We start from the raw sequence: 27,778 nt of genomic DNA, 5'->3' as shown, positions 1-27,778 counted from the left end.
GCTCCCATAAGGTAGTTTACTCAAGCAAATTAAAGGAGATTCAGCTTAGAAACTGACAAAAGCACAAAAAAAAATCAGTTTTCTAGTTTCTGCTTCTCTATTCTTCCCACACACTGCAACACAAACAGTGCCCGAGAGCTGTAAGTGTCTATATGTTTTATATTAAGATCTAGGAAGCTTTTGTAGCACCGCCAGTTTTGTTTCAATAGTAGCCAGAAGTGGGACTGTATCAATAATGATAAATAAGGGTGAAAATGAAGAACTGTGTGCCACATTCTAAGTGATGGGATATCCTTAACACTAGACAGTCAAATGAGGGTTCCAGAAAGCGTGGATTCAGATATGTGGATCTTGGAGTGTATTGAACTGTTGATAATGTTAATATACATGTATCACATTTAGTGAACATTATAATTCCCAGGAACTTTTGTATCTTTACTGTACTAATAGTTTGCTAGCCTAGCAGTTGCCCAAGTTCCTGCTTTATCCTTTTACTCTCTCTCATCCCTTGTCTTACACTATTACATTCTCTTCATTTTAGTCATTCCTTCTTCCTGCAGCTCTAGTTCTCTTTGTTGCCAACAATGTTTAGAGTTAGAGCATCAAGAATATAAAGGAGAAAAACTTCAAAGGGCCCTTCCTGTAGCTCTTCAGTTCCAAAAGGGAAACCAATGAGAGGTGTTACACATTGCAGCACCGTATAGCTATATCTTTTACACTGGGCTCCCACAACAGTGACACCTAAACTAAGAACCTATTAAGTTGTCCCAGAGATCTTTAACTGCCCTTATGTCCCAGTTATATGTGCGCCATTTGTGCATTTTGCAGTCCAAAATGAATCTATGGTGTGTGTCATATGAATATACTAAAAGTCTTTAATAGATACTGAGCAGGCATAGTATCTGTTTCTGAGGGTATGGCTACATTTGGAATTTCAAAGCGCTGCCGTGGCAGCGCTTTGAAGTGTGAGTGTAGTCAGAGCAGCAGTGCTGGCAGAGAGCTCTCCCAGCGCTGCATGTAAACCACATCCCTTATGGGTGTAGCGTGCAGCGCTGGGAGCGCAGCCCTGATTACACTGACACTTTACAGCGCTGTATCTTGCAGCGCTCAGGGGGGTGTTTTTTCACACCCCAGTTGCAGCGCTGTAAAGTGTGAGTGTAGCCAAGCCCTGAATCTCATATATATGCACAAGAAGCCAAGTTAAAACAGCAGTTCAGACACGAAGTTTTTAACTAGATAGTTAAGATTAAAATTGTTTTTAATGAAGTTTTATTGTACCTGCAAAAAACCTAAACAGACACTCCACTTTACAAAACTCAAACAGATTACTCTTCTGCACCGATAACAGTTTTCGTGAAAACACAGCCAATTAAAGCAATGGAAATTTTAGGGTTATAGGCTTACAGGGCTTAGTTACTACACAGCCCATTTAGTTACATGTATGCAAGGAAAAAAATATTAAAATTTCAACTTGTGCAACACAGCTCCATAAAAATTGTGAATAAGCTTATAGATGCTTAAGCAGAACTTCAGAAAAGACATTGTCCTTCACCTACCAAGGTCCACAATTTCAGAATTTTAAGGGATAATACAATAGCATGCCAAAAATCACCCAAAAAGTTTTTTTAGAAGATAGAGTTCAAGTGTACCCTATTGAACAACGAATTGCCAAAACCCACACAAATGTAAACGTTTAACTCTGTCATTAGAGGGAGCATATGTTTCGTAACACAATAGAAACCACTCAGACTTGCAAAGAAATAGTGCACTGAATTTGTGCAAAACTATATGGTGGTGTGGGGAAGGAGGCATGTTACCCTTTACTATGCAAGCTTGTTCAGCAAGAAGGGAGAAAGAGCAATTCTTCTATTTTAGCTAGAATATCTCCATAGAATAAATTGAGTTTGTAGATGATTTTACAACAGGTCTGTTAAACTTGGTTTTAAGAGTTGATATTGTCCCCATCAAGTTCCATATTCTTATTAAATGCTTTTTTTAAATACAACAACAAGTCACTGTTGTGATTCTGTTATCCTGCCAATCTGAGTCTAGAAAAAATCCATATTGTGTAACATTCTTTTATTTTTTTTTTTTTAGGATTTCCATGTTCAATTAATAAGTGAGTGGCTTTTCTAACCTCGTTCCATGTTGAAATTAGTAATATCTGTTGAAGTTTCTTCATCATCGCTAGAAAGGCCTTCAAAGTGATCTGCCATCTTCCCAGTTTGTTCTCTTGCTTGCCTACGACGGGCTCTATAAGGCAGCAATACAATTACAGTATAAACAAATCATTAAGATCTTTGTACAAATGAACAACAGTTTTAACCATGCAGGTCCTGCTCCCGACCCCAGGAGAGCCAAAATAAATACAGTCTCTCCATCCTTCACCATAGGAGCTAGGGAAAAGCAGTAAGGACTGCAGCAAGACTGGAGTGGCTTATAGGCATTTTCGGTAACTTTAGCAAGCACCCTCTGATTGGCTGCTTCCACATACTAAGCCTGAGTATTTCTTTGAGGATATCCTTGGCAAGCACATGGGCTGAGGTATGAGGCGCCTGGACAGAGGGATTAGGATGAAAGGGGAACTGTAACTAACCAGATATGTACTTTTGTCATTTAACTGAAATGTTCTCTCTGGGCTTGTCTACATCAGAAAGTTGCAGCGCTGGTGAGGGAGTTACAGCGCTGCAACTTTGAAGGTGTACACATCTGCAGGGCATCACCAGCGCTGCAACTCCCTGTTTGCAGCGCTGGCCGTACTCCCGTTTTGTCTCGGGTGTAGAGGATCCAGCGCTGGTGATCCAGCGCTGGTAATCCAATGTAAACACTTACCAGCGCTTTTCTTGACCTCCGTGGAAGGAGGAAGCCTCTGGTAATCAAGCTGGTCTCCTTCCCCAGCTTGCTCTCGCGTTCCCGGAACCCCGAGCAAGCAGGTCTCCTTCCCTGCGGTTTGCAGGGGGGTTCGGGAACACGAGAGCAAACCGGGAAAGGAGACCCGCTTCGCCGCGGTTTGCTCTCGCGTTCCCGGAGCCACCCTGCAAACCGCAGGGAAGGAGACCTGCTTGCTCGGGGAACGGGAGAGCAAACCGCGGCGAAGCGGGTCTCCTTTCCCGGTTTGCTCTCTAGTTCCCGGAGCCCCGAGCAAGCAGGTCTCCTTCCCTGCGGTTTGCAGGGTGGCTTCGGGAACGCGAGAGCAAACCGCGGCGAAGCGGGTCTCCTTTCCCGGTTTGCTCTCTAGTTCCCGGAGCCCCGAGCAAGCAGGTCTCCTTCCCTGCGGTTTGCAGGGTGGCTCCGGGAACGCGAGAGCAAACCGCGGCGAAGCGGGTCTCCTTTCCCGGTTTGCTCTCTAGTTCCCGGAGCCCCGAGCAAGCAGGTCTCCTTCCCTGCGGTTTGCAGGGTGGCTCCGGGAACGCGAGAGCAAACCGGGAAAGGAGACCCGCTTCGCCGCGGTTTGCTCTCGCGTTCCCGGAGCCACCCTGCAAACCGCAGGGAAGGAGACCAGCTTGCTCGGGGCTCCGGGAACTAGAGAGCAAACCGGGAAAGGAGACCCGCTTCGCCGCGGTTTGCTCTCCCGTTCCCCGAGCAAGCAGGTCTCCTTCCCTGCGGTTTGCAGGGTGGCTCCGGGAACGCGAGAGCAAACCGCGGCGAAGCGGGTCTCCTTTCCCGGTTTGCTCTCGTGTTCCCGGAGCCCCGAGCAAGCAGGTCTCCTTCCCTGCGGTTTGCAAGGTGGCTCCGGGAACGCGAGAGCAAACCGGGAAAGGAGACCAGCTTCGCCGCGGTTTGCTCTCCCGTTCCCCGAGCAAGCAGGTCTCCTTCCCTGCGGTTTGCAGGGGGGTTCGGGAACGCGAGAGCAAACCGCGGCGAAGCGGGTCTCCTTTCCCGGTTTGCTCTCTCGTTTCCGGAACCCCGAGCAAGCAGGTCTCCTTCCCTGCGGTTTGCAGAGGGGTTCGGGGAACGCGAGAGCAAACCGCGGCGAAGCTGGTTCCTTTCCCAGTTTGCTCTCCCGTTCCCCGAACCCCCCCTTGAAGCCGCCCAACAGCGCTGCAGTGTGGCCACATCTAACACCACTTGCAGCGCTGGTTGCTGTAAGTGTGGCCACTCTGCAGCGCTGGCCCTATACAGCTGTACTAATACAGCTGTAACTACCAGCGCTGCAAAATTTTAGATGTAGACATGGCCTCTATTACTACACAAAGCAAATAGTCTCTAAGTTGTCCAGGGTGGGGACAGTGCTTTCTTACGTGTTATTACATCATGCAGGGACTTCCATGATACTGCATGGAGCCTTTGGGTGCAACCCCAATAGAGTCAGGAAATCTCACTATTGTACCTTCTAGCCTCCCTTTCTGCAGTCCGCCGTTTTACGTGCTCTTGAATGAGTGCTCTGTCTCGTCCAAAAGAATCAAGATTTGGTGCCATCAGTGCTTTACCTGCAAGATTACATTGATTGAAATTAAAACACTCACCTACAGTAACAGGGAAAAATGTGTTGTCCAGCTATATTTTGAAGCAGCTGAAAACAGACAGACAAACCCAAAATGTTTGAATCTGTAGCTACTAGAGGTTGAGAGAAGTAGTGATGGAATCTGGAATCTCAAATTGAAGATACTCCAAATTTATTCAAATACAAATCTGGCTTCATCACACTTAGTCTTCCCCTCTAATACTGGTGCTCACAAGTTATCAACACTCTGTGGCCTAAAGCAGCAAATACTTAAACTGCTTGACACGACAAAAATGGAAAAACTGTACTGCTGCTATAAATATAGCATTCAGCATGCAACATTTTAAAAACACTGAGTGAGAAGAGAAGAGGGGGAGGGAAGAGAAAGGCAGCCCTGTAACAAAGATTCAGTATCTCAGACTCCTATTAATCTAGTCTTTCTCCCTGAAATAAAATCAAGTTCACTAAGTTACGTGTAGGTTTTGATATACACCTCTACCTTGATAAAACGCGACCCGATATAACACAAATTTGGATATAACACAGTAAAGCAGTGCTGGGGGGTGGGGGGTGGCGCTGCACACTCTGGTGGATCAAAGCAAGTTTGATATAACACGATTTCACCTATAACATGGTAAGATTTTTTTGGCTCCCAAGGACAGCATTATATCGAGGTAAAGGTGTATATCTGAAACTAGGAAATAAAGCTTAAATTTTTTCCATTTTTTTTTTAAAAACAATTCAATGATAGATCATTTGAGTAGCTACATTAAATTCTGCTCTTCATCAGTGAAGCCAGTGATAAGCCATTGACTGAAATTAACACGAGAGTCTCCAGCTTGTCTAACCTTTGAGATAAATTCTCACAAGTATTACTTGATACCAGATCCACCCTCTAGAATATAAACATCACAGGATTTCAACAATAGCCTCAAACCACACAAATGAAGTTATGCATTCTTACCAAACCAGGTTATCAAAGAATTCATCATTTAAGAATGTTAATGATGATTTGTCTTAGTGTTCCTATTTAAGAAAGGGTAAATCCTTTCAGAAAACAAGAGATTTAGAGCAAGGGTTCTTAAACTTCATTTCACTGCAACCCCCTTTTGACAATAAAAATTACTTCATGACTGCAGAAGCAGGGACAAAGCCCAAGCTCCACTGCCCCGGGAGGTGGGGGGGGGTTCAAAGTGGAAGCACAAGGGCTTCAGCCCCAGGCAAGGGGCCTGTAACCTAAGCCCCACCACCCAGGACTGGAGTCCTCAGGCTTCAGCCCCAGTGCTGAGGTTAGGGCTTTGGCCCTGGGCCCCAGAAAGTCCAAGCCAGCCCTGGAGACTCCCGTAAGACAGGGTTGCAACCCACTCTGGGGTCCTGACCCACAGTTTGAGAACAGCTGCTTTAGAGCATGGGTGCAGTTGTAATTTGTTCAATACGTTACATCTGTCAAGATTATGTTACCGATTGTAACAAGACAGAGTAAAATAACCATTTGGGGAACCTGTTTAAGTCTATTCCAAAGGTAACAACGTTTTGGTTTAAGAAGTAAAGTGAGCTGGTTGTCAAGTTGGTGTGTTTGTGCACCTCTGATTGAGAAACTGACTGACACTTGTTACCAGTCCTGGTGGAGAGGACAGGACTGAAACATTTCAGGAATATATCCATGTATATCTATTTACCAAAATATATCCTCGGGGCTCCCATGCTTCAGACAAGGCTTCCCCTTTATGATAGTATCCAAACTCCCGCCATTCCCCAAAAAATCACATTCTAATCCAACATGCCCCACGGTAGGCTCCCTAAGTAATTTGCTCAGAGCATACTTGGCATATCACAGGCCTCAAAGCAATGCACCCAGGGTAAATGGGAGAGCCAGCACGAGGCCCATGTTCAACTGAGCTCTCAAAAGAGGGCGAGTGATTTTAACTTTCCAGTTAAAAAGGCTTTGTGCACATGCTGAATATTATTTCAAAAGGGACTTGCAGTGGGCATGAGAATGTAGTTTTGTAACGAGGTAAAAAACCCATTTTCTATTGTTCTTAAATAGATGGATGGGTAATAGGTATAGATGTGGATACCAGAAAGTGGGGACCGAGGTGAATTTTGATTGCTCAGAGGACATGTTTTCTACGTATATTAAAAAAAACCCTCCACACAACTGAGGACAAGAACAATTTTTAAACGGAAATCTCCTTAAAAGCAGGAAACCTGATCTACCAATTTCAGGGAAAGTTTTCAAAAGCACCTGAGTGAAATTTTACTTGATATCGTTAGTATGTAGAATAAAATATTCTCAATGAAATGGTAGACAAAATGAGCATTTGGTTTTTGCAGAACTTATTTTACGCATTTAACAGTCATCACCAGAACGGAGATACTGACCAATTTTTTAAAAATTGATATCCACTTCTGGAGCAATGGTCTCAGAAGGAGGCTTTCTATTGTGTAGAAAGTATTTGTAATATTACAAAGTTAGTATCTGAATACAACAACTTAAATTTAGCCAAGAGAAGAAAGGAACTATCCTCCAGCCTCCTTAGCTCTGAAGTGCTTTTTCTTTTCTTTTTAAGAGTCTGAAACTTACACTGTTGAACCATAAACCTTATTGCTAACAGAATAAACTGTATTTTTTTAAAGTCTTCGGATTATTAACATTTAAAAAAAAATCCTGTTTGGACATCAATGGTAGATATATCATGAATTTTGTATCTACATTAATTTAAGTAGGTCAAAAAAGAGCCTGACATAAGGAAAAAGTTTCATTCCAAACATCACTACTCTCAAATATCCTGAATGCTAGGAAAGAGAAAAAAAATATATAGTTAAGACTAGCAGATAGGAGAGAAAGTCTCAAGAGTAAGAATGATTCAGTATTTAAACAAAACTGATCCCAATACTTTAAAATCTAAATTTGCTTCTAGTCGTCACAAAAGATAAGTTTTAAGTCAATCATGCTCTACAGTATTTATTTTTACATTCAACCATACTAAGTAAACAAGGTTGTTTAATGAATAATAAAAACCTTCAAGATGGACTGACTTGAATGGCTTGAAAACTCCGAAGATTCATCTTTAATATCATCTTGTCGTCTTTGGACAAGGCGGGAAGCTCGCTGTTTGTACAGCTGATGCATTGCTGACTCGAGTTCATTAATCAGAGGCACCTGTAAAAATATAACACACTACGTAATATCAAACTCTTCAGGTGCCTAATTGTTTGGGGTACCATACTATTCCAAGATGCAATGTAGGCTGTTGCAGTTTTTAGATACATCAGTTGTTTTCTTTTATCAGCTGATATCTTTGGAGCCAATACATGCATTTGACAGAGTTTATAATGGCTTTCAGTTATAATACAAAAGTTGTACAAGTAGTTTTCATTGACTGAGCAGCAGTGCGAAAAGCCTCAACAGTAAGTTAATGGCTGATTTAAAGAGATGCAGAACTAGAGTATAAATGCCACAAATGTATTCCGTGGGATTGTCTTCACTGTATGTACTTGTAAACAGTGTTTTGTGCTAATGTTTACAATTAGCAGAACTCATTTTTACAACAGCAGATACTAAATACTGATTCAAAATTAGTTTACTGAGAAAGTACGCTATTGACAATAAGCGGTACAGAACTAAAATACACACCAAACTTACTAAATGAATGCCAATGATTGATATGAGCGCATTTACTATTACTGAATTTTATCACTGAAACATCAGCCACATGCTATTGTGTATGACAACGGATGCTCCAAACCTGAAAAAATTTACTCGAGAGCATAATTTTCACTTCAATGGTACCAGTCATGTAAGGAAAGCTATTCATTTGTGTAAATCTTTGCAGAACTAGAGTCTAAGTCAGTGATGATCTGCTACTCACTTTTGAATACAACTAAGGTATTTCAGTTGTACTTTTACTTCTAAAGTAATTGTATATTACAGCAATTAGAATTTACTGTGTTGAACAGCAGCCTCATCGCTTATGTTGGGTGATCCCAGTTCCTGGCACCAAGGAATTAAAACTGGCCATATTTCTATTTAAATACAATAAACAGTAATTCTCAGTTTATTTGGCAAGATACCTCCTGTAATGTATTCATATCTGGCATTAAACACTTATGGTATGGCCTCCTTACCTCTGAGATATGTCTAGTTCAAAATCTTTTAGCTCTTTAGATCAAGCATTGTACTGCTACTTAAAATCCTTTCTTTGTTAAGAAAAAAAAAAAAGTTGGCTTCAGAAAAAAGGTTTCTGAACAGACCTAGAACTGGAGTCAGAATTTGGAAAACTCTCCAACAAAGCTTAACACTAAAAGGTACTGTAGCTGAAACGGCCACTGCAGGTACCCAAAGGAACTACAAGTCAGGTTTTCCTTGATAGCAAAGGAAAAAAGAAAAAGTGTCAGCTCCTCACATTAGCATTCTTGGACTGAGATCATCAGCACAAACAGGTCAGAACAGCTTCTTGAACTAATTGCAAATGGATACAAAGAAGTTTAAAAATTTTCTAGAGTTAAATAAAATCTGAACTCAGATTTACAAGACTTTTCAAAAACGGATGCAACCAAACAGTAATGTTAACTGAAGGGTGAAGTACATATACTAGCTTGATTGTGGTTTGTGTTCATAAAGAAAATAGCTTCTTCCTGTGAGCAGTTTATTCTATAAATTTTAACTGAACAGTTGAAAGAATGTTTAAAAATGTCCCCAGAGGTTTCCTCCAATCAGTGTCTGAACTTCAAAAGACAAACTGAACTTATGCATGAGTGTTTGAATACATTCAAAACAGATTCCTTCTGGGGGATCAAATAAATTGAGTCAGTACTCTTCACATCCACATTATTGCAGCTGATGATCAACCCTGATAGCTCACACTACTTATTACACTGTTACAGTTTTAAAATTCATATGTATTTAATCCTCTAATCCATTAATAGTTGGTTGTTACCTTCTTTTCTCAAAAAAATAAAACAGGGAAAAAAATCAATGTGCAGAGATTTGTGCAAAGTATCATTCCATTTGCATCAGTTTTTATTTACAATTATTTCTGAAGTGTGCTTTGGAGATATCTCAATACTGTGATTATTAAGATTACAATACAATTTAACTAACTATACAGTTGGACGTCCACAAATAGTCTCACCCTCCCACATCTTTTCCATATCTATACAATAAAAGCAAGGGCCAATATCTTTACCTTCTAAGAGAGCCAAAAACAGTGTTGTGTTAATTGTGGTGGTAGGATGGCTGAAAGCCATTCCTTGTTTTGTGACCCTCTAACATCTCACAAACTAAGCAGCATGAAGGCAAAAGTCTTGGAATAAGAGACCACCTAGCTCCTGCAAGAAGTGATTGCACCATATCAGCAGGTGGCACTCTTCAACCCAACTTAAGTCAGTTAAATTCCAATGACAGCATGGCGTTGTGGGGCACTCTGCTGTGGGAGTTGCCACCACTTGGATGAGATGCAGTCAGGATTCTGATCATCTGTGATCATTCTAGATCTTATAGCACTGCAGGTAATGCAAGAAGTGTTAACCTGAACTGAACTTTAGCCAGGACAAGGGATTGTTACATTCTGCCTAAAATTCTCCCTGCGCTTTAAACTAAAATAGTATTAAGGCATGATTCTGCAAACTTTTAGTTGTGTGAGCACTAGTCATGCAAGTAGTTTCAGCAAAATTAATGGAATTATCCATGGAAGATAATGCAGGATTTGGCCCTTAACATTGACTTAACCAGGAGATCTTCAATGATCAGAAATTTTAAAAAGTCCAACAAAAAGTAGAAACGAGGTCAAATTACAAAGGATTAATATAAACAAACAACACAAGTATGTAGGGACAAAATTAGAAAGGACAAGGCACAAAACTGAGATTAAACTAGCTAGAGACATAGAGGGTAACAAGAAAACAGTCTACATATACATTAGAAGCAAGAGAATGATCAAGGACAGAGTAGGCCAATCGGGGGGAAGGAGGGGGAGGGGGGGAGACAACAGAAAATGTGGAAATGGCAGAGGTGCTAAATGACTTGTTTCAGTTTTCATCGAAAAGGGTATTAAGCAATTGGACATCTAACATACTGAATGCTAGGGGAAATGAAGCAGAAGGAGAGGCTAAAATAGGGAACAAGTTAAACATTACTTAGACAAACTAGATGTCTTCAAGACAACAAGGCCTGATTAAGTACAACCTAGAATGCTCAAGGAGCTGTCTGAGGAGATATCTGAACCATTAGCGATTATCTTTGAAAAATTATGGAAGACAGGAGAGATTCCAGAGGACTGGAAAAAAGCAAATATAGCTCCAATCTATAAAAAAGAAATAAGGACAACCTGGGAATTACAGATCAGTCAGTTTAACTTCAGCACCCGGAAAGATAATGGAGCAAATAATTAAGCAATCAATTTGCAAACACCTAGACTATAATAAGGTGATAAGTAACAGTCAGCATGGATTTGTCCAGAACAAATCATGTCAAACCAACCTAACAGCTATCTTTGACAGGGTAACAAGCCTGGTGGATAAGGAGGAAGCAGTAGATGTGGTATAGGTTGAATTCAGTAAGGCTTTTGATACAGTCTTGCATGACCTTTTCATAAACAAACTTGGTAAATACAACCTAGATGAAGCTCCTATAAGATGTGTGCATAACCGGTTGGAAAACTGTCAAGAGTCGTTTTCAGTGGTTCACAGTCAAGCTGGAAGGGCATATTGAGTGGGTCCCACGAGGATCAGTTCTGGATCCGGTTCTGATCAATATCTTTATCAATGATTTAGATAACGGCAGAGTACACTTACAAAGTTTGCGAACAATACCAAGCTGGGAAGGGTTGCAAGTGCTCTGGAGGATAGGATTAAAATTCAAAATGATCTGGACAAACTGGAGAAATGGTGTGAAGTAAACAGGATTAAACTCGATAAGTACCAATGTAAAATACTCCACTTAGGAAGGAACAATACAAAATGGGAAATGACTGCCTAGGAAGGAGAACAGCAGAAAGGGATCTAGGGGTCATAGTAGATCACAATCCAAATATGAGTCAGTGTAACACTCTTGCAAAAAAAGGCAAATATAATTCTGGAGTGTATTAGCAGGAGTGCTGTAAGCAAGACATGAGAAATAATTCTTCTGCTTTATTCTGCACTGATAAGGCCTCAACTGGAATACTGTGTACAGTTCTGGGTGCTACATTTCAGGAAATATGTGGACAAACAGGAGAGAGGCCAGAGAAAAGCTACTAAAATTATTTAAGATCTAGAAAACATGACCTATTGGGGAAGATTGAAAAAACTGGGTTTATTTAGTCTGGAGAAGAGAAGATAGAGGGGCCATGATAACAGTTTTCAAGTACATAAAAGACTTACTAGGGAAAGGGAGAAAAATTGTTCTCCTTAACCTCTGAGGATAGGACAAGAAGCAATGGGCTTAAATTGCAGCAAGTGTGATTTAGGTTGGACATCAGGAAAAAAACTTCCTGTCAGAGAGGTTAAGCCAGTGGTTCTCAAACTTCTGTACTGGTGACCCCTTTCACACAGCAAGCCTCTGAGTGCGAACCCCCAAGAAATTAAAAAACAAACACCTTTTTATATTTTAACACCATTATAAATGCTGGAGGCAAAGCAGAGTTTAGGGTGGAGGCTGACCGCTTGTGACCCCCCCCAGTAATAACCTCACGACCCCCTTAGGGGTCCCGACCCCCAGTTTGAGAACCCTGGGTTTAAGTGCCAGAATAAACTGCCTCGGGAGGCTGTGGAATCTCCATTGAGATTTTTAAGAACAGGTTAGATCAGGGGTTGGCAACCTTTCAGAAACGGTGTGCCGAGTCTTCATTTATTCACTCTAAATTCATGGTTTTGCATGTCAGTAATACAGTTTAATGTTTTTTAGAAGGTGTCTCTCTATAAGGCTATATATTATATATCTCTATAAGGCTATATATTATTATATATTATATAACTAAACTAGTGTTGTATTGTAAAAGAAACAAGATTTTCAAAATGTTTAAGAAGCTTCATTTAAAATGAAATAAAAAAGTTGATCTTATGCTGCCGGCCCGCTCAGACCCACTGCTGGTCTGGGGTTCTGTTCACCTAGGCTGGCAGAGGGCTGAGCGAGGCCTGCAGCTGGGACCCCACCTGGCAAGCGTCCATCAGCCAGACCCCAGGCTGCTGCAGAGCTCCAGTTGAGCAGGGAGCGTGTCTGCCTCCCCACGGAGCCAAACGCTGCCCCGCGAGAGCGTGAAGCCCCAACCCCCAGAGCACTGCACATGGTGCCAGGGCTCCGGGGAGGGAAAAGGCTGGGGAGGGGCCAGCAGCTTGCTGCGCTCAGCCAGTGCTCCAGCCCCAGAGCGCGGACCCCACAGCTTGCCGTGCTGGGACAGTGGGGCCATTTGCCCACCTTGTGCACACGACTATACTTCTGCTCCCTGCCCCCGCAGGAGGAGCAGAGGGCAGAGGAGAGCGGGCCGGGCTGGGCAGGATTTTTAATGGCATGCTAGAGTTCGGGCAGGCTCCAGCATGCCACTAAAAATTGGCTCGTGTGCCCTCTTTGGCACGCATGCCATAGGTTGTCGACCCCTGCGTTAGATAAACACCTGTCATGGACAGTCCAGGTCAGGGGTTAGCAACCTTTCAGAAGTGGTGTGCCAAGTCTTCATTTATTCACTCTAATTTAAGGTTTCACATGCCAGTCATACATTTGAAAGTTTTTAGAAGGTCTCTTTCTAGAATTCTATAATATATAACTAAACTATTGCTGTATGTAAAGTAAATAAGGTTTTTAAAATGTTTAAGAAGCTTCATTTAAAATTAAACTAAAATGCAAAGCCCCCCCTCGACCGGTGGCCAGGACCCGGGCAGGGTAAGTGCTACTGAAAATCAGCTCGTGTGCTGCTTCGGCACACATGCCATAGGTTGCCTACCCCTGGTCTAGGTAATACTTAGTCCTGCCATGAGTGCCAGGGACTGGACTAGATCTTTCAAGGTCCCTTTGAGTCCTATGATTCTACTTTATCCTAACACTTATGTAACAGTTACTACAGTATAGGTTTCACCTCAGTATTGTGTGAAATGCAATTCTTTCATATCTAAAACTGCTTGATACTTGACATATTTAAGTAAAAAAATTAATAATTCATAAAGATTTCTGGCCCTTCCCCCCACCCGGGGGGGGGGGGGTAGAGGGATAGCAGGGAGACAAGATCAATTTTACAGAACTAAAATGTTCTCATTATTGTAGGAGTAAGTCTATACACCACTAGAACTTCCACATCTCTGTTCAATCTCTTTGTGAAGAAAAAATGTATTATCATGAACCCATTTGTGCTCATTCATGCAAAAAGTTTCCCTGTAGTGCCAGCACTAATGTGAAAATGACTAACCACAATCCGCACCAGTTTCAATGTTCTAGAACAAGATACTTCAATAGTAAACATACCCTACAATTCTCAATTACTATAAGACAATCTTCACTCATTGATATATTTTACTTTCCACAACCATCTCTCTGTAAAACTTTTCATGAGTGATGTACCTGAGTTTTCGGATTCTAATATCTGAACTGTATTGTTAAATTTATTCACCTAAATTTGGGTGATTGCTGATTATGCATTATATGTATCTTACGACTCTTAAAACAAATTTTGTATTTGTGGATATCTAAGCACTATGCCCAGATGTACAGACACTATTTTCTTAACCTGCATATTAAATTTTTTTTTAACATTAGCTTTAATAAAAAAATTTATTCTGTGAAGTTTTCTACAGTGGTAAATGAACAGCATTATTACAAAATTTAAAACAAATTAAAGCCAACATGAGATACCCAAGGCCCAGAGCAACCTGAATCTAAAATTCTGCATCTCTAAATTCAGACTGGAAATTCTACTGCTGCAGTTTTATTTAAATAAAATGAAAGACGTTTTAACGACCTAATATGAAAATTCTGCAGTGTGGCTGCCTCCATGTTATTTTATGCTGCCTCACAGTTTTACCTTTTCATGGGTTACACATCTTTGTAATAACACATTACAGATTCATGAAAGACGGGCGGTGGATTTCAGTGCAAATTCTGTGGCCACAGAATTAGGGAATACATAGAACTTTGAGCATACTTAATACCAATTGGTATTTCACGCTATATTTAAATATTAGTCAAATTGTCTGCATTAGGCCCCAATTTTACAGCTCACTTTGTGTATGTATCTCTGTGGACTTCAGCTGAAGCCAAAATTGCTCTGTATGGATGCAGGAGTATGCTTGGGTGCAGTCAATTGTAGAATCAAGGACTTAGTTTACATGTGATTTTTTTGGCAATTTATAGAAAATATTGCTTTATATAGGCACAAGGTTTAGCAAATATTAAAGTTAAGGCCTTTTTTTACCCTAACAAGTCATCTATAGAATATCCAGAGAGAGATGAGAACAGACAATGGCATACTAAAGAAAGGTAGATTTAACAAATTCAAGTCTCAAATACCTCCATCTATAGTAGGAAATTGACCAGTTTTTGCACATGTTTGTCAGCAACAGATCCCGTGAACCAATGTTGAAAATAACTGAACCGTTAATATTAGAACTGGTTTTGGTCCATTACTGGTCAGTTAGTTTTTTAGTGCAGACCAATGTCTTGTACATATTCGGAACTGCACCAATGTAAAGGTGTGATTTTTAAGACTGATTTAAACTGCAAACTGGTGTGGACACCGTTTTTTTTTTTTTTAAATAAACCTAGTTTAAAACAAATTAAATGTCCATACTGTTTTGCAGTTGTTTAAAAAAGTGACATCTTTAAACTGGTGCAATTTTGAATAAATACAAGGTCTGAGAAGAGAAGCCAAGTCCATAGTTTATCTAGATTGTACTTTAGACACACAAAAACAAAATGAGGCAGTAATAAGTTGTCAACGTCATTACCTATAGTCAGCTAACAATGCTACAGGTTCAAAAATTTTGCTTCTTCAGTTAAGCAGCATATAACATGGCTAGTGAATCAACTGAAATAAACACAGTCCATCTTCCACACAGCTCAGTTTTGAGGACCAAGGTAGTTACTTATTCCCAATTTTTTTCCCCTAAATGGTTGATCACAGGTTTAACTGTTAACATTAAAAAGATTAGATGAAGTCTCAACTGGCATTGTTCTGTTCAGAGAAAAAGTTAGAGAGTAATGTGTTTCAAGCGCTTACAAAGCGGTTGTTCAGAGGCATTCTGCTTGATACGTAGTGGTGAAGATTCAGAGTACAGATGGGAGATTTTCTGAAGAGCTCCACCAGCAACAGACAGCGGCTAATCTCACTATAGCAAGAATCAATTACTTTATCAACCTGAATGTTTAGTAGGTGTGAAGGGAAGCCTACAGACAGAAAAGTAAAAGCTGCCACTTTTCCCATCTTAAACACTCAGTTCTGTTAGCTTATGTAATTTATGTAATAAACAGCTTCCTATTGCATAACAGAAATCATTTTCAGGAAAAGAGGAGTGAGCGCATATATCTATGCTCTCTCCTCTGTATTGCAATTCACCTGTGTAACGTATACATGACCCATAAGATCATTAGCATGTAATCTTTTCACCAAATTTAACTACAGTAAATTAGATTAGATTTCCATAAAATTAACTAAACTAATGTTTACAGAATTTAAATATAATGGATATTTCCATTATCTTACATGGGAGATTAATTTGGAAGAATTAATTTTCAAGTATACAACAGAATAGCCTTTTAAAAAAAAAAAAGCTAAAAAATTCTGAAATCTTCAGCGAGGTATGCTGATTCTAAAACTTTTCCAGCCAAACAGACTGTCGAATATTTTAAGCTGTCTACTAGCAGAACATTTACAGTAAAAAGCAGAAATGTGTTATATGGCACTCATTAATGCTTCCAGAAAGTGTCAGTGTTGCACCTCAACTCCATTTTACCTCAATACAATCTAACAATTCACCAATAATGGATACTAACTTTATCCGTTAACACGGCGTCCAAGCTGTGTATATGGAAGTGTTTGAGTAAATAAAAAAAATAGAATGTTTAAGAAATTGATTTTAACAAAACCACATTTCAGTCAAGTCGGCACTTACATTCCAACTGGAAGTACCCTACAGATCTGTTATACTGTAAAAGTGAGACTTCTCTTTACAAGCTTAGTGTGATGAAAAAGTGACTTTTCATCACCTCTAAACCCAAACCTTCCGTTGAGTATGCTCAGATTTTTTTATTTGGGGTGTGTGTGTGTGTGTGTGTGTGTGTGTGTGTGTGTGTGTGTGTGTGTGTGTGTGTGTGTGTGTGTGTGTGTGTGTGTGTGTGTGTGTGTGTGTGTGTGTGTGTGTAAGTACAAGGAGGCATGTGTTTGGCCTGTAGTAAGCTTCCCTACTTCTGTTTTATTGAAAAGAGATTAATGTTTTTGCATCCTTACCTTTTCACTGAAACACTCAAGCAAGTCTTGGACATACCCTCGCATTTCTTGCAAAAATTTATACCGTTCACCAATACCCCCAGAAGACCCTTCTAATCGTTCAATTGCCTTGGTAGAGTCCTCTCGGCTTTGTTGATGTTTCTCATGTTGCTGCTGATTGGCTTTGTTCAATTCTTTCATTGAGTCCAACCTGAGGGACAATGGATAGATAAATTTACATCGAAAAGTCTAGATAACGCAAACTGTTGAGATAGTAATCTGTTTCAGAGTAAGAGAGCACAAGTACCAAATTTCTACAAGGATAATATTTTCAAGACACATTCACTGCCTGTGATTTGTCAATGCTTTCTCCCTTCTCCAGTTCTTACCAGCAAGGAGAGTAGTTTAAGTTACAATGGGCGAGACTCCGTGAGGTACTGAGTACAGTCAACTCTTGTTAATCTCAACAGGAGTTGAAGGCGCTAAGAACCTTGCAAGACTGAGCCTTAAGAAATTAAATTAGAAGCAAAGGCATTATGTTATATCTAGCATGAAACATCATCTATAACACAGCCTTTATTATACTACACTGACTAGACTCACTTCAGCTAATGGAAAGTTTTTAAGACAAGGGGCATACAAACCAGTTTTGAAGATATTAGAAAAAGCGTGGGCTGTTCATTCTAAAATATTTCTCATTGCAATTGGATTGTTCATGCAGTAGGATCTTTGATACCTAACAAGGAGATTACAATGTTTAAGCCCTAAAAAACCCTCAAATTTTAGCCTAAAATGTAAAATTGATATGTATTCAGGAAAAAAAATCTGATTTACACACTTTATAAAAATGTTACTTCATAAGCTAAATATCTCACTGTCCTTTCAATTCTTGACAAGATTTTTCAGTGTCCAGAAGATGCAACTCAGATCTGTCTTCAAAAAGATCAAATTGCCACATTTTAAAAGAGTCGCTTCCACAGAAGAAATCCAAGCAGACTTCTGAACAAAGTTTCAATGTCATCTTCATTTTTTTTAAATGTGCCACGTCAGCGGTTTTCCAGCGATGAAATTCTGCATTTGCTCAAGATTAAAGGGTGCCTGAGGGAATAGAAAGCTAGAGGACAAGTCTTTTAAGTCTAAAAAAGATGGTCTGCCCTACCTGTCTTTAAGCTGTTTCTTTACCAAATCAATAGTAACAGGAGTCATCTCATTACTGGGTGTTTTGAAAGGAAGTGTATTATCTGTTTTTTGAGACTTGGTCTCTGATGATCCATAAGCAGCATAAGTGTAAGGAATGCCATACGATGAACCATAAGACACTGTCTGATAAGAGTTGTGGTAGTACAGATTATTCATTTCAGTAGGCTGACTTGCTTGAACCTATAGAAACAAGACATGTAATACTCAAAATGCTTATGTTACTCATTTAAAAACATTTTGTAATTTAGATTTGACATTTTATATGCGGAGGTACAAGTTATTCAAATCACAATGGTTAAAATTTTTCATAAGCTCCTAACGAAAAAGACAGATGGGAACAAAGAGCCAAGATGGTCACAGAATTATGGTGTACAGTAATTAACAGGTGCAATCTCTTCCATGGAGAATTTCTTAGCATGGTTATCATTATTTGTAGTAATAGCTCATGGCATACTACTGAATGAGTTCTACTTTCAGCAAGCTTGCAACACCCAATTACTAAATATCCTAGGCTGTACTAATCTCTGCTGTTAATACAGCATAACAACCCTTACAAACCAAAAAGCCCTTACAAACAATTTCAGAAAACAGCTTTCAAGGCCAGCTATGTGCCCTTCCAGCTCTGGGCCAGCTACTTCACCATTTCTGCAAAGCCACGAATCACAGCTAGCACAAGGCATAATCCTACACAGGTACTGAGTCTTCCCAAGAGGTCATAGGTAGAGCTGTACAAATGAGTTTTCAGTTTGCTGACCATACTACTAAAAAAAAAAATTAATTCTGAGTCAAAGTTTTTGCTGAATCCAAAATGAAATGTCATAAAAATAAAAGTAGTAAATTTTGAAACAAAATGTTGATTTGAATATACAAAAATCAAAATGTTTTGTTTTTAAAAAAAGTGTCAAAATTGAACATTTTGAGGTTTCTGGGAGATTTTTTTTTTATTTAAACAACAAGTTTTTCACATTCCCCTCCCCCCACTCCCACCAAACCAGTTTGGTAAATCCAACATGAATTCACAAATTTTTTCATTCCACCCAAATCTGCATTTTTCGGCCAAAATATTTCTCCTAGCTCGAGTCAAAATTAGGCTCAGGCACTGGTACATCTGGGTTGAACATGTACGTTTATTAAGGCTTTAGAGTTTATTATAATATCTTGCCAGCGTGACTTGATATTGCTCCCACTGAAATCAGTGCCAGAACTCCCATTGACTTTAGTTGCAGCAGTATCGGGCCATGCATTCCTAACATTCTGGACAAGAAGAATAGAAACAAAACCCACTTCAAAGCTTCGTTACTTACTGGCCCTAGTGAGCTAGTACTTGCTGGTCAATGCTACAACAATGCTCATTACTCTTCCATAATGAATAGAAAGCAGGAGCAAGACATCTCCTACTTCCATATGAGAGGACTTTAATTTATAAAGTTACACCACTAATCTCATCAGATCAAATTATACCAGCCAGCCCAATACTGGTTTGAGTTTGGGGAAGTTTTAGTCAATATATGCACTGAAATGTTCAACATCCTTTTCCAAAAAATATACCATCTGAATACATGCCTGAGGTATGTTAATTCCTTTTCGTATCTGTTCCTGTTCCCATCGACTGAGTTCTTCATCCTGTTCCCCAGTTACGAGAGCTTCGTCATCACTTCCCTCAATACCTGAGCACACAGGGGAAACGAACAGACAAGATAAAAATGGAGATAATGGATTTATACCAAGAATATTTCATTCCAAATTCCAATAGTTAAATTTATGTAAACAGAGTAAGAAAAAACATCTAACGTTTATTACAAGCCTATGCAGTAGAACCTTGCTTATCTTTCATGACCAGATCTGCCATAAATTCATTTTACACATTAGCTAGTAAATAATCAAAAGAATAATATGGCACGATACATTTTGTTCATTTGATAGGTATAAACTAATTAAAGCTATGCTTAAGAGTTCACCACAAATATTTTGTATAATTTAAGTTTTCATGAAGCTTCAGAAAAGCACTGTGCTATCAAAGCTTTGCTCAAAAGCAAAAAGGGGCCATTTTCGTGTGCAAATTGAGGGTGTTTATTAGCTAGATTCTACTTTACCATAATTCTTTAAAATGGATTATTAAAGTTTTATGATACTGAGTTCAAATAAAATATTCTATACCGAAGTACAATGTGGATTATGGGATACAAGAACTGCTATTAGCTATGAAGAACATTTTGTTTAAGGGCTTGTAAAGGTCAGGGTGAGTAACATACAATGAAAATAGTTTCTATATTTATTAGATATGTTCCCTTCCTTCAGAAAACATTTTACCTATTTCCTCTGCAATCTTTTGCCTTTGGGATTTTTCCTTCACTGAGAATACTATTCTTCTCTTCTCATCATCATCTTCATCATCACTGGCATCATTTTCATCTTCTCGAACAAGGCGGCCTTTGCCCGGCTCATTGTCAATAGGCGTAAAGTCCCCAAGTTCCCGAGCCATTTGACGCTTTTTTCTAGCGGCATGAATAAAAGCAGCATCTGGGATTTCTCCTGGAAACATACGTTTACAAGGTTAAACAGCCAATCACTGCTCCAAACTCACAGTGAGACTCTTTGCTACTTGTCTACTGCCACACCAGCTGAGAAAAATGGTACTGCAGACACATCAACTCATCAGTATTTGTTATCAGTAAGGAAAACAGATGAATCCAAGCAGAGAAGATTTGTAATGGGTAAAGCACTCTCACCCCTTTCCACTGAGGCCTAAGAAAGCTCTCTCTTCTGCTCTTAAGAGTCGTCCAGCAAAGACAGGGAAGACAAGATATTTAACAAGAAAAACAGGAGACAATTTTAAAATATGTATGTTTTAGGCCTTCTTTAATACATTCCAAGGGCAAGAAGGGCAAACATTTTCTCTCCCTGTTCAGGAAACCAGAGAAAAAATCCAAAAGAAACTATTCTGATAGGCAAGCCCTGAAAGATATTTCACAGGCTTTCAGAAAATGCAGCAGTATATACAAGCTGCATACGTACAGCATGTCACCTGTTGCACATAGTTGCTACAGCCAAGTGAATAGTTTTCCAGATTCAATTCTTTCTTGAAATTTTCTAAGTTTAGACACAAACTATTGTTGGTGGCAGCTCTTTTCCCTTGCTCATGTGTTCCTGATGACTAGGGGAGCCAAAACAGTACTAACCTTCCAATAAATCACCAAACCAAGGTTCATCAGTCTAGAATTCCTGTTGTTAGTATTACAGTAGTGCTAAACAAGATTGGGCTTCTGGAGGCTAGACCCACTCCAATAGGAAGTTCTGTTCTGCTTCCATCAGCCTCTGTGGTAAGCACTTGGGAGTTTCCTCCTGGAGTCACTGGCATGGATTAGGAAGTCCTGGTTGGGCATTTCTCTCCCAGTAACAGCCAGATGCAGCAGTGGAACAAAGTCCCTGCTCTGCTTCCCTCAGCCCATTAGGTGGGGAGGGAGGGTGATTCCCCTATGAAGATGCTCCCAGAGAAAGGGTAGCTTCTTAATAAAAGTCTGGAGCTGTGTGAGGAGGTAAAAACAGAGAGCAGCTCTCCTCTCATTTTGCTCAAGGTTTAGTCCTTTCAGAAAGAGATTACCATAGAAAGAGTAGTTCTCAAACTTTTGTACTGGTGACCCCTTTCAAATAGCAAGCCTCTGAGTATGACCCCCCTTATAAATTAAACACACTTGTTATATTTAACTTGTTATATTTAAGAAAATGTTTCTTATTCTATTTAATCAAGTTAACAGCAGTCAACACACTCAAATACGGGGTCAAAAGTGTAACAACATTATCTGGTGCCTAAATTAAGGATAATGCCAACCTGCGCCACAAGATAATTCTCAAACCAACCTATTAGAAAATCAAAAATAGAGGTGGATTTTGAGGATGTTCAATATTTCAAAGTTTTAGAAAAACCAAATGCTGTAACTAGTAGGGGTGTTTATTTAGTTTTTTAAAGACCAGAGACTCCAGTTTGAGCTATGCTTCATTTTGATTTATTTTGAAATATTACCCCACGAGCTTGGCACCTGAAGGAATTCTTATAAATACCTAACAAAACAAAAAAAACCACAAAACATTGATACAGCCTTTGTTTTCAATACATTAAACTCGCTATTTGATACTGTGGAAATTAAATGATCCTATTTTAGTTCTTAAATCAATCAGTTCAGTTTTCATAATTCTTCAAAAACAGTGGGCAATTATATTCTTCCACAGGACCAGCAGAATACTGATGAATGTTGGAAAGTGGACACTTCCATTTACCTTTAAATTTTCACTTCTAGTATCTGTTCGAGGGTGTGTAGATATTGAGCTTAGGAAGAGTGCATACAGCTGACTGGATATCAGTCATTACATTCCAAGTGTTAGAGACAGTATTTCCAAACCCACTAAACTAGATTTACTATAAAGTACAAACCTGGACGGAGAACATTCAGAGATGATAAAGCACTTGAAAAAGCTCCCCCAGTTTTAGGCTTTTCTTCCTCCTTCTCACTTTCAACTTCCATCTCTTCTTCACCTTGTTCACTGTTTGCAGTCCCATCTTCTTGGTTTGCATCCTTAACCTGTCCTGTTCTCTCTATGGCCTGTTCAGCTATAAAAGAGAAAAGCCTATAGCTCAGTTTCTTTCTGTGAAGATTTTTTAAAAGCACTTTTAAAGAATACCACCAGATATGCTAACTTTTAAGCCAGCAATCTAAAGCAAGATACAGACAATCACATTAATTTTTAACTACTGAACTTACAAGGGGAAGAACACACATTGTGGCTTCAATAAAAAACAATGACATCTTCTCAAGTTCACACTATACAGTCTGACCAGTCTCAGATAGGAAGACACCCAAGAAAACATTAAGTATTAAGTTCACATAGTCAAGCATTTGAGAGCTAGGAAGTGTCAGAATTAAGGATGCCTGTGCATACATATGCATTATCACAGTCTTCAATTACTGAACACACTTTTTTTGCACAGGAACCCTGCCTCACTCACTGCACAAGATGGACAGTACCCACTGAATGCGCAGCAGTCCAATATTTTATTTTATTCTCATTAATCAGTGTGTGACCCCAGACCTGATTTACTGCACACCATTCAAATACTGCTTTGAAGACATAATTATTCATTTCAACAGAGGCTTTTCTATGACACACTCCATTTTAAAATCCGAGTGCTTCACAAACATACATTCATCTTCACAACACCCCATGAGGTAAGGCAACATTATTTTCATTCTACAAAAGGGGAACAGGCACAGAAGCATTGTCAAAAATGCACACTAATTTTGGGTTCCCAATGTGAGATGCCTATGGCCTGAATTTTCAGAGAATTTAACATTTCATAGCTCTTTATTTGTTCAGAGCACAGATCTCATTGACTTCAGTTGCAGTTGAACGCACTCAGCATTTCTGCAAATCCAACCCCAACTGCCACAAGATAGGCACCAAAAACTAATAATAATAATAATGAGAAACACACAGTAGCCATCTGTAAAAAGTTTGGTTTAGATGACTTGCCCAACATCACATAGGTACTCTATGGCAGAGGTAGGGATAGAATCCAGCTCTTCAGTTCCATTCAACTGAGTAAACTACAAAACCATCCCTTTACTTTCTGCAGCCCTCTGCCTCATTCTCTACATGCCATCCCTAGGCAGGCCTAGATTTTCTGCCACAAGTGATGCAGAGGTCCTAAAGACAACAGGCTTATTAACTACACAACCATGATTGACTCCCTGAGCAACATACATTTTGTGCACTGACTGAGGCAGGGATCCCAGGGGGCAAAGTTAGTCTTTAATTACATGATCATAAACTATCATAACAACATACACACAGTGGCAAATGAAGGTTGCAAATGCAATCTTCATTCTGGCATTTTCTCACTTTTGAGTGCTTGACTTTATAATTAACATTCCCTTAATGGAATTTTTTATATAATTTCCTAAGGTTTTTTTAAAAATAGCAAACTGAAAAATAAAAATTCCATCATTTGAAACCATGCTGAGTTTCACATAATTCATCAGCAGGCCATGAACCTTCACAGCACAGACTCTCCACCTAAGCTAACAGTAACTGATAGCAGTAGTAGGTTGCCATCCTCCGTGTGGGCCAGTTGTTAGAGGGAGGTGAAGCACACACTTTGCCAGTAAGCTTTGGTTATTAGCTGACAGCAGGAATGGTGAAACTTAGGAACCCTACATTCTATTCCAGGTTCTAAGGGTGTTACTCTAATGGTTAGAGAGCTTTGTGCCCAACCACTCCTCCAGCCTGTTCTCATAGAATCACAGAATATCAGGATTGGAAGGGACCCTAGGAGGTCATCTAGTCCAACCTCCTGCTCAAAGCAGGACCAATCCCCAGACAGATTTTTGCCCCAGATCCCTACATGTCCCCCTCAAGGATTGAACTCACAACCTTGGGTTTAGTAGGCCAATGCTCAAACCACTGAGCTATCCCTCCCCCCGTCTCAGTCTCTGCCTCCCCTCGCCATGCTCACTGTTCCAGTTCTTAGTTTGGAATACACAGACACAGGTCACTACTTCTAACATAGGATCTCAACATAAGAAATTCCACTCTGCCAACCTCTCAATTTTCTACTTCACTTTAATGCTCTCCTTTTAGCATCTGTGTTGAGAGGACACATCCTGGCAGAGGAGTGTGCTAGGTGCAGCTCCAAATTCTAGCTGTTAGAAAATAGAAATAGAGTGATTTAAAGAAATCAGCATAGGCTTGAGAGTCAAGAACTACCCGGTTTTAATCCCAGCTCTAATGAGGATTCACTGTGCAGCTTTCTAGTAAGAACCCTCACCTCTTAACATCTATTTCCACATCAACAAAATGGGGATAAAATTCATCTATGCCAAAAGGGTGCTTAGGAGAATTAATTTAATGTTTATACAGACTGCTCTGAATATGCAGAGCACTCTAGGTATTAAAATGCTCAGTTCCCCTACAGAATTGACACTGCATCTTTAACACAACTCATTTTTAGGAACAGTATTTAATCTTTCAGCTAATAAAAGTTACTACTAGTAGTAATTTTGCAATTACCATCTGCTGGAGAATTGACTTCTGGTTTAACCTTTGATTTTTCAAGATCTTCTTTGTATTCTTTCTTCAGCAGTTTTACTATCTTTTTGCTGTAACTTGATTTTTTCACTTTAAAAACTTCTTCAGCTTCTTTAACAAAGAAAATCAGAAAACATTAAGTGACCTGGGAACAGATTGGTCAGCTACAACTCACAAAAATATTTACCATCTGTCAAGTCTTTTCACGTGGTGCACAGCACAACCTCATAGTAGAGTTACTAACAAAAGTATCTCACAAATCTAAATTCAAAGTTTAAATACAGGAACTATGAAAGTTTTGACGTGCAGGCCCTGCAACTACATATATTTTCAGTGCTATAAACTCTCATGATTTCATCACAAGCCTTGTGATAACAGGTGTTGTTCTTGAAGCCAAAACTCCTGGAATCACATCAATACATGAGAATCTCATTAAAAACATTCCTAACTATGTCAGTTGCAGATTAACACATAAAAATAAGCCCCCCATTGCATCTTAAAGACTCAAAAACAGAAGGCAAACGAAAAAACCCACGTGCACTTTTTATATCAAAAACTGAAGACATCTTATCACTGTTATTAGCCAAACAACAGACTGTGAATCACTATGATGCGCCCCCCGCCCCCCCTTTAAGTGCTAGTTTTCCTTTCCACTTAGTCCTTAGAGGGGGAACCACATGTTCAACATTTTGCCTTAATATAAAACCGCAGTAGGTAAATTCAGAGTCACACGTGGCCCCGGGAAGGAAGAACTAGGGCCTATACCGGCGGGGGGCGGGATTGGCCTGAAGGACCGACAGGCCGTTTCCCCTCCCCCGTAGCACCGCGGGGGCACAAGCCATCATGCGGACGCCAGGTTGGTAGCTTCGAGCCCCCGACGGGACACGGCCTCCCCGGGCTGGCTACGTGCAGCCGGGGCGACCCGCCCGCCCGCGGCCGGGCCCCACTCACCCTCCTCCTCGTCCTGGAAGCTGAGCAGACTGGCCCGCGGCGCCACCTCTTTGTTCTCCCGCAGCCGCTTCCGCTCCTTGGCCCGCCCGGCCCCCGGCAGCCCGTTCCCCTGCTGTGGCGGCGGCGGCGGCAGCAGCGCGGCCAGGCCGGGGCCGAAGCCCGGGCCTAGGCCGCTTCCCGCCCCGTAGCCCGTAGTCAGGCCGGGGACGGCGAGCGGGACGCAGCCGGTGGGAAGCGGCAGGAGCGGGGCCGCCTGGGCCAGGGCGGCTTCGCCGGGCCCGTCCACCCCCAGCGGCTCCTGCGGCTCCTCGTCCCGCTCTCGCTCCTCGTCCTCCTCCTCCTCCGAGTCGTTCCGCTTCCGCACGTTCACCCGCCGCGCCTTGCGGAACATCCCGCCGGGCCCGGCACCGCGCAGCCCAGACACTCGCCCCGCAGCAGCGCGCCGCGGCCCAGCCCCGGCTCCCCCTCCCCGCAGCATGATAACCGGCCAGTCACAGCGCCCCCTGCCGGCCCGCCCAGCCAGCCCCAGCGGTTGCAAGGGGAGCGACTGCGCGCCGCACCATAGAGTGCCGCACCGGGCTAGCGTGCCTCGCGCAACCATAGAGTACAGGGGACTAGAGCGCCTACCCTCACCCGCACAGCCGCCGCCATCTTGTGTGAGCGGGGAAAGAAGGGCGGGGGAGCGGTCACGTGACTGCAGTGGCGGCCTTCGGAGGGAGGGCGGAGCCAAGGAAGCGCTATTGAGGACGGTGGAAACTTGACTCCCATTGGCTGCAGCGACGGTCGGCGCGGCCCACGGCTCGCCTAGAGCGCCAGGGGTGGGGGAGGGGACTTAGCTCTGCGGGTGTGTGTCGCTGCCGGGCCGGCGAGCCTCGCACCGCTGCCCCGTGACTGGTTACCGCTGGCTTCTATCTTATTAGAAAAAATGGAAGTTGGGAGCCATCTTTATTAGGGGTAGTAGTCAGTAAATGGTTTAATCAGAACTGAGGGCAGCCCGGTCAGTCCCTCCCACTGGAAGTAATAAGAGATGGCAGTCATTTTAACTAAGCAAAATTCATGAGTTTGCTGGCAGAAATCAGAAAATAATACAGTTTGAAACAAAGCATCTAAAATTGGAAGAGTTAGCAACTCACATGACATTGTTTAACAGCTCCCAAGGCATCCCTGCAACCCTCCTAGGATATCAGGTATCTAGCAAGATTTCAGGAACTCCCCAACTGATCCTCTTTCCAACCAAAGTTGGCTTCTATAGTAGAGAAATTGCAGGCGGACTACCTCCATCTCCCTTTGCTCTCACAGCCCCCTCTTTTGGATCCAAGTAAACCTAGGGTAGCTGGGAGGAGGCAGAGGTACCTCTGGCTGGCTGCCCTGGTGTGTTCTGCTGGCAAGGGAGGTGAGAATACTAGAAAAGGAGGGCAGAAACTTTGGGCAGTTGTGGTGGAGAGAGAATGGGTACAGGGAATGGCAGAAGTAGGGAACAAAATCAGTGGGAGAGATTGAAAGATGATGGACAGCATGGAGAGCTAAAGGGGCTGAAATGGGAAGCAGAAGCAGACAAGATCACTCAGAAGAGCAGGTTCCTCCAGAGTCCCCTTGCTTACACAGTCAGTGTATTGCCAGCATCTAACTCATCACTTTGTAAACCCTGTTGAATAGGAAAGGTGCTATATAACTAATTTCTGTGCTGTTCTAAATTTATAGATTATATCTGAAC

General features: G+C 41.2%; 1 protein-coding gene across 2 annotated transcripts in view; it reads right to left on the bottom strand.

Moving 5' to 3' along the window:
• PAXBP1 (PAX3 and PAX7 binding protein 1) overlaps positions 1 to 26,513 on the bottom strand; it is a 36,948-nt gene extending 10,435 nt beyond the window's left edge. Inside the window, exons 1-10 of one of the 2 annotated variants that reach the window (XM_030579147.1) lie at positions 26,065 to 26,513; positions 25,096 to 25,224; positions 22,463 to 22,639; positions 20,344 to 20,565; positions 19,597 to 19,700; positions 17,993 to 18,213; positions 16,855 to 17,044; positions 7,484 to 7,607; positions 4,331 to 4,430; positions 2,138 to 2,253 (exon numbers count right to left, since the gene is read on the bottom strand). In XM_030579147.1, the coding sequence (XP_030435007.1) occupies positions 2,138 to 2,253; positions 4,331 to 4,430; positions 7,484 to 7,607; positions 16,855 to 17,044; positions 17,993 to 18,213; positions 19,597 to 19,700; positions 20,344 to 20,565; positions 22,463 to 22,639; positions 25,096 to 25,224; positions 26,065 to 26,455 (1,774 nt within the window). In that variant the 5' untranslated portion in view covers positions 26,456 to 26,513. The remainder of the gene's footprint in view (positions 1 to 2,137; positions 2,254 to 4,330; positions 4,431 to 7,483; positions 7,608 to 16,854; positions 17,045 to 17,992; positions 18,214 to 19,596; positions 19,701 to 20,343; positions 20,566 to 22,462; positions 22,640 to 25,095; positions 25,225 to 26,064) is intronic. The other variant, XM_030579138.1, reaches the window with a different exon arrangement.
• Positions 26,514 to 27,778: the final 1,265 nt, after the last annotated feature.

The sequence above is a fragment of the Gopherus evgoodei genome, chromosome 1 (assembly GCF_007399415.2).
Source record: "Gopherus evgoodei ecotype Sinaloan lineage chromosome 1, rGopEvg1_v1.p, whole genome shotgun sequence".
In the NCBI taxonomy this organism is placed as follows: Eukaryota; Metazoa; Chordata; order Testudines; family Testudinidae; genus Gopherus; species Gopherus evgoodei.
The sequence above is the reverse complement of the archived record's forward strand: the minus strand, read 5'-3'. Positions and strand labels throughout refer to the sequence as shown.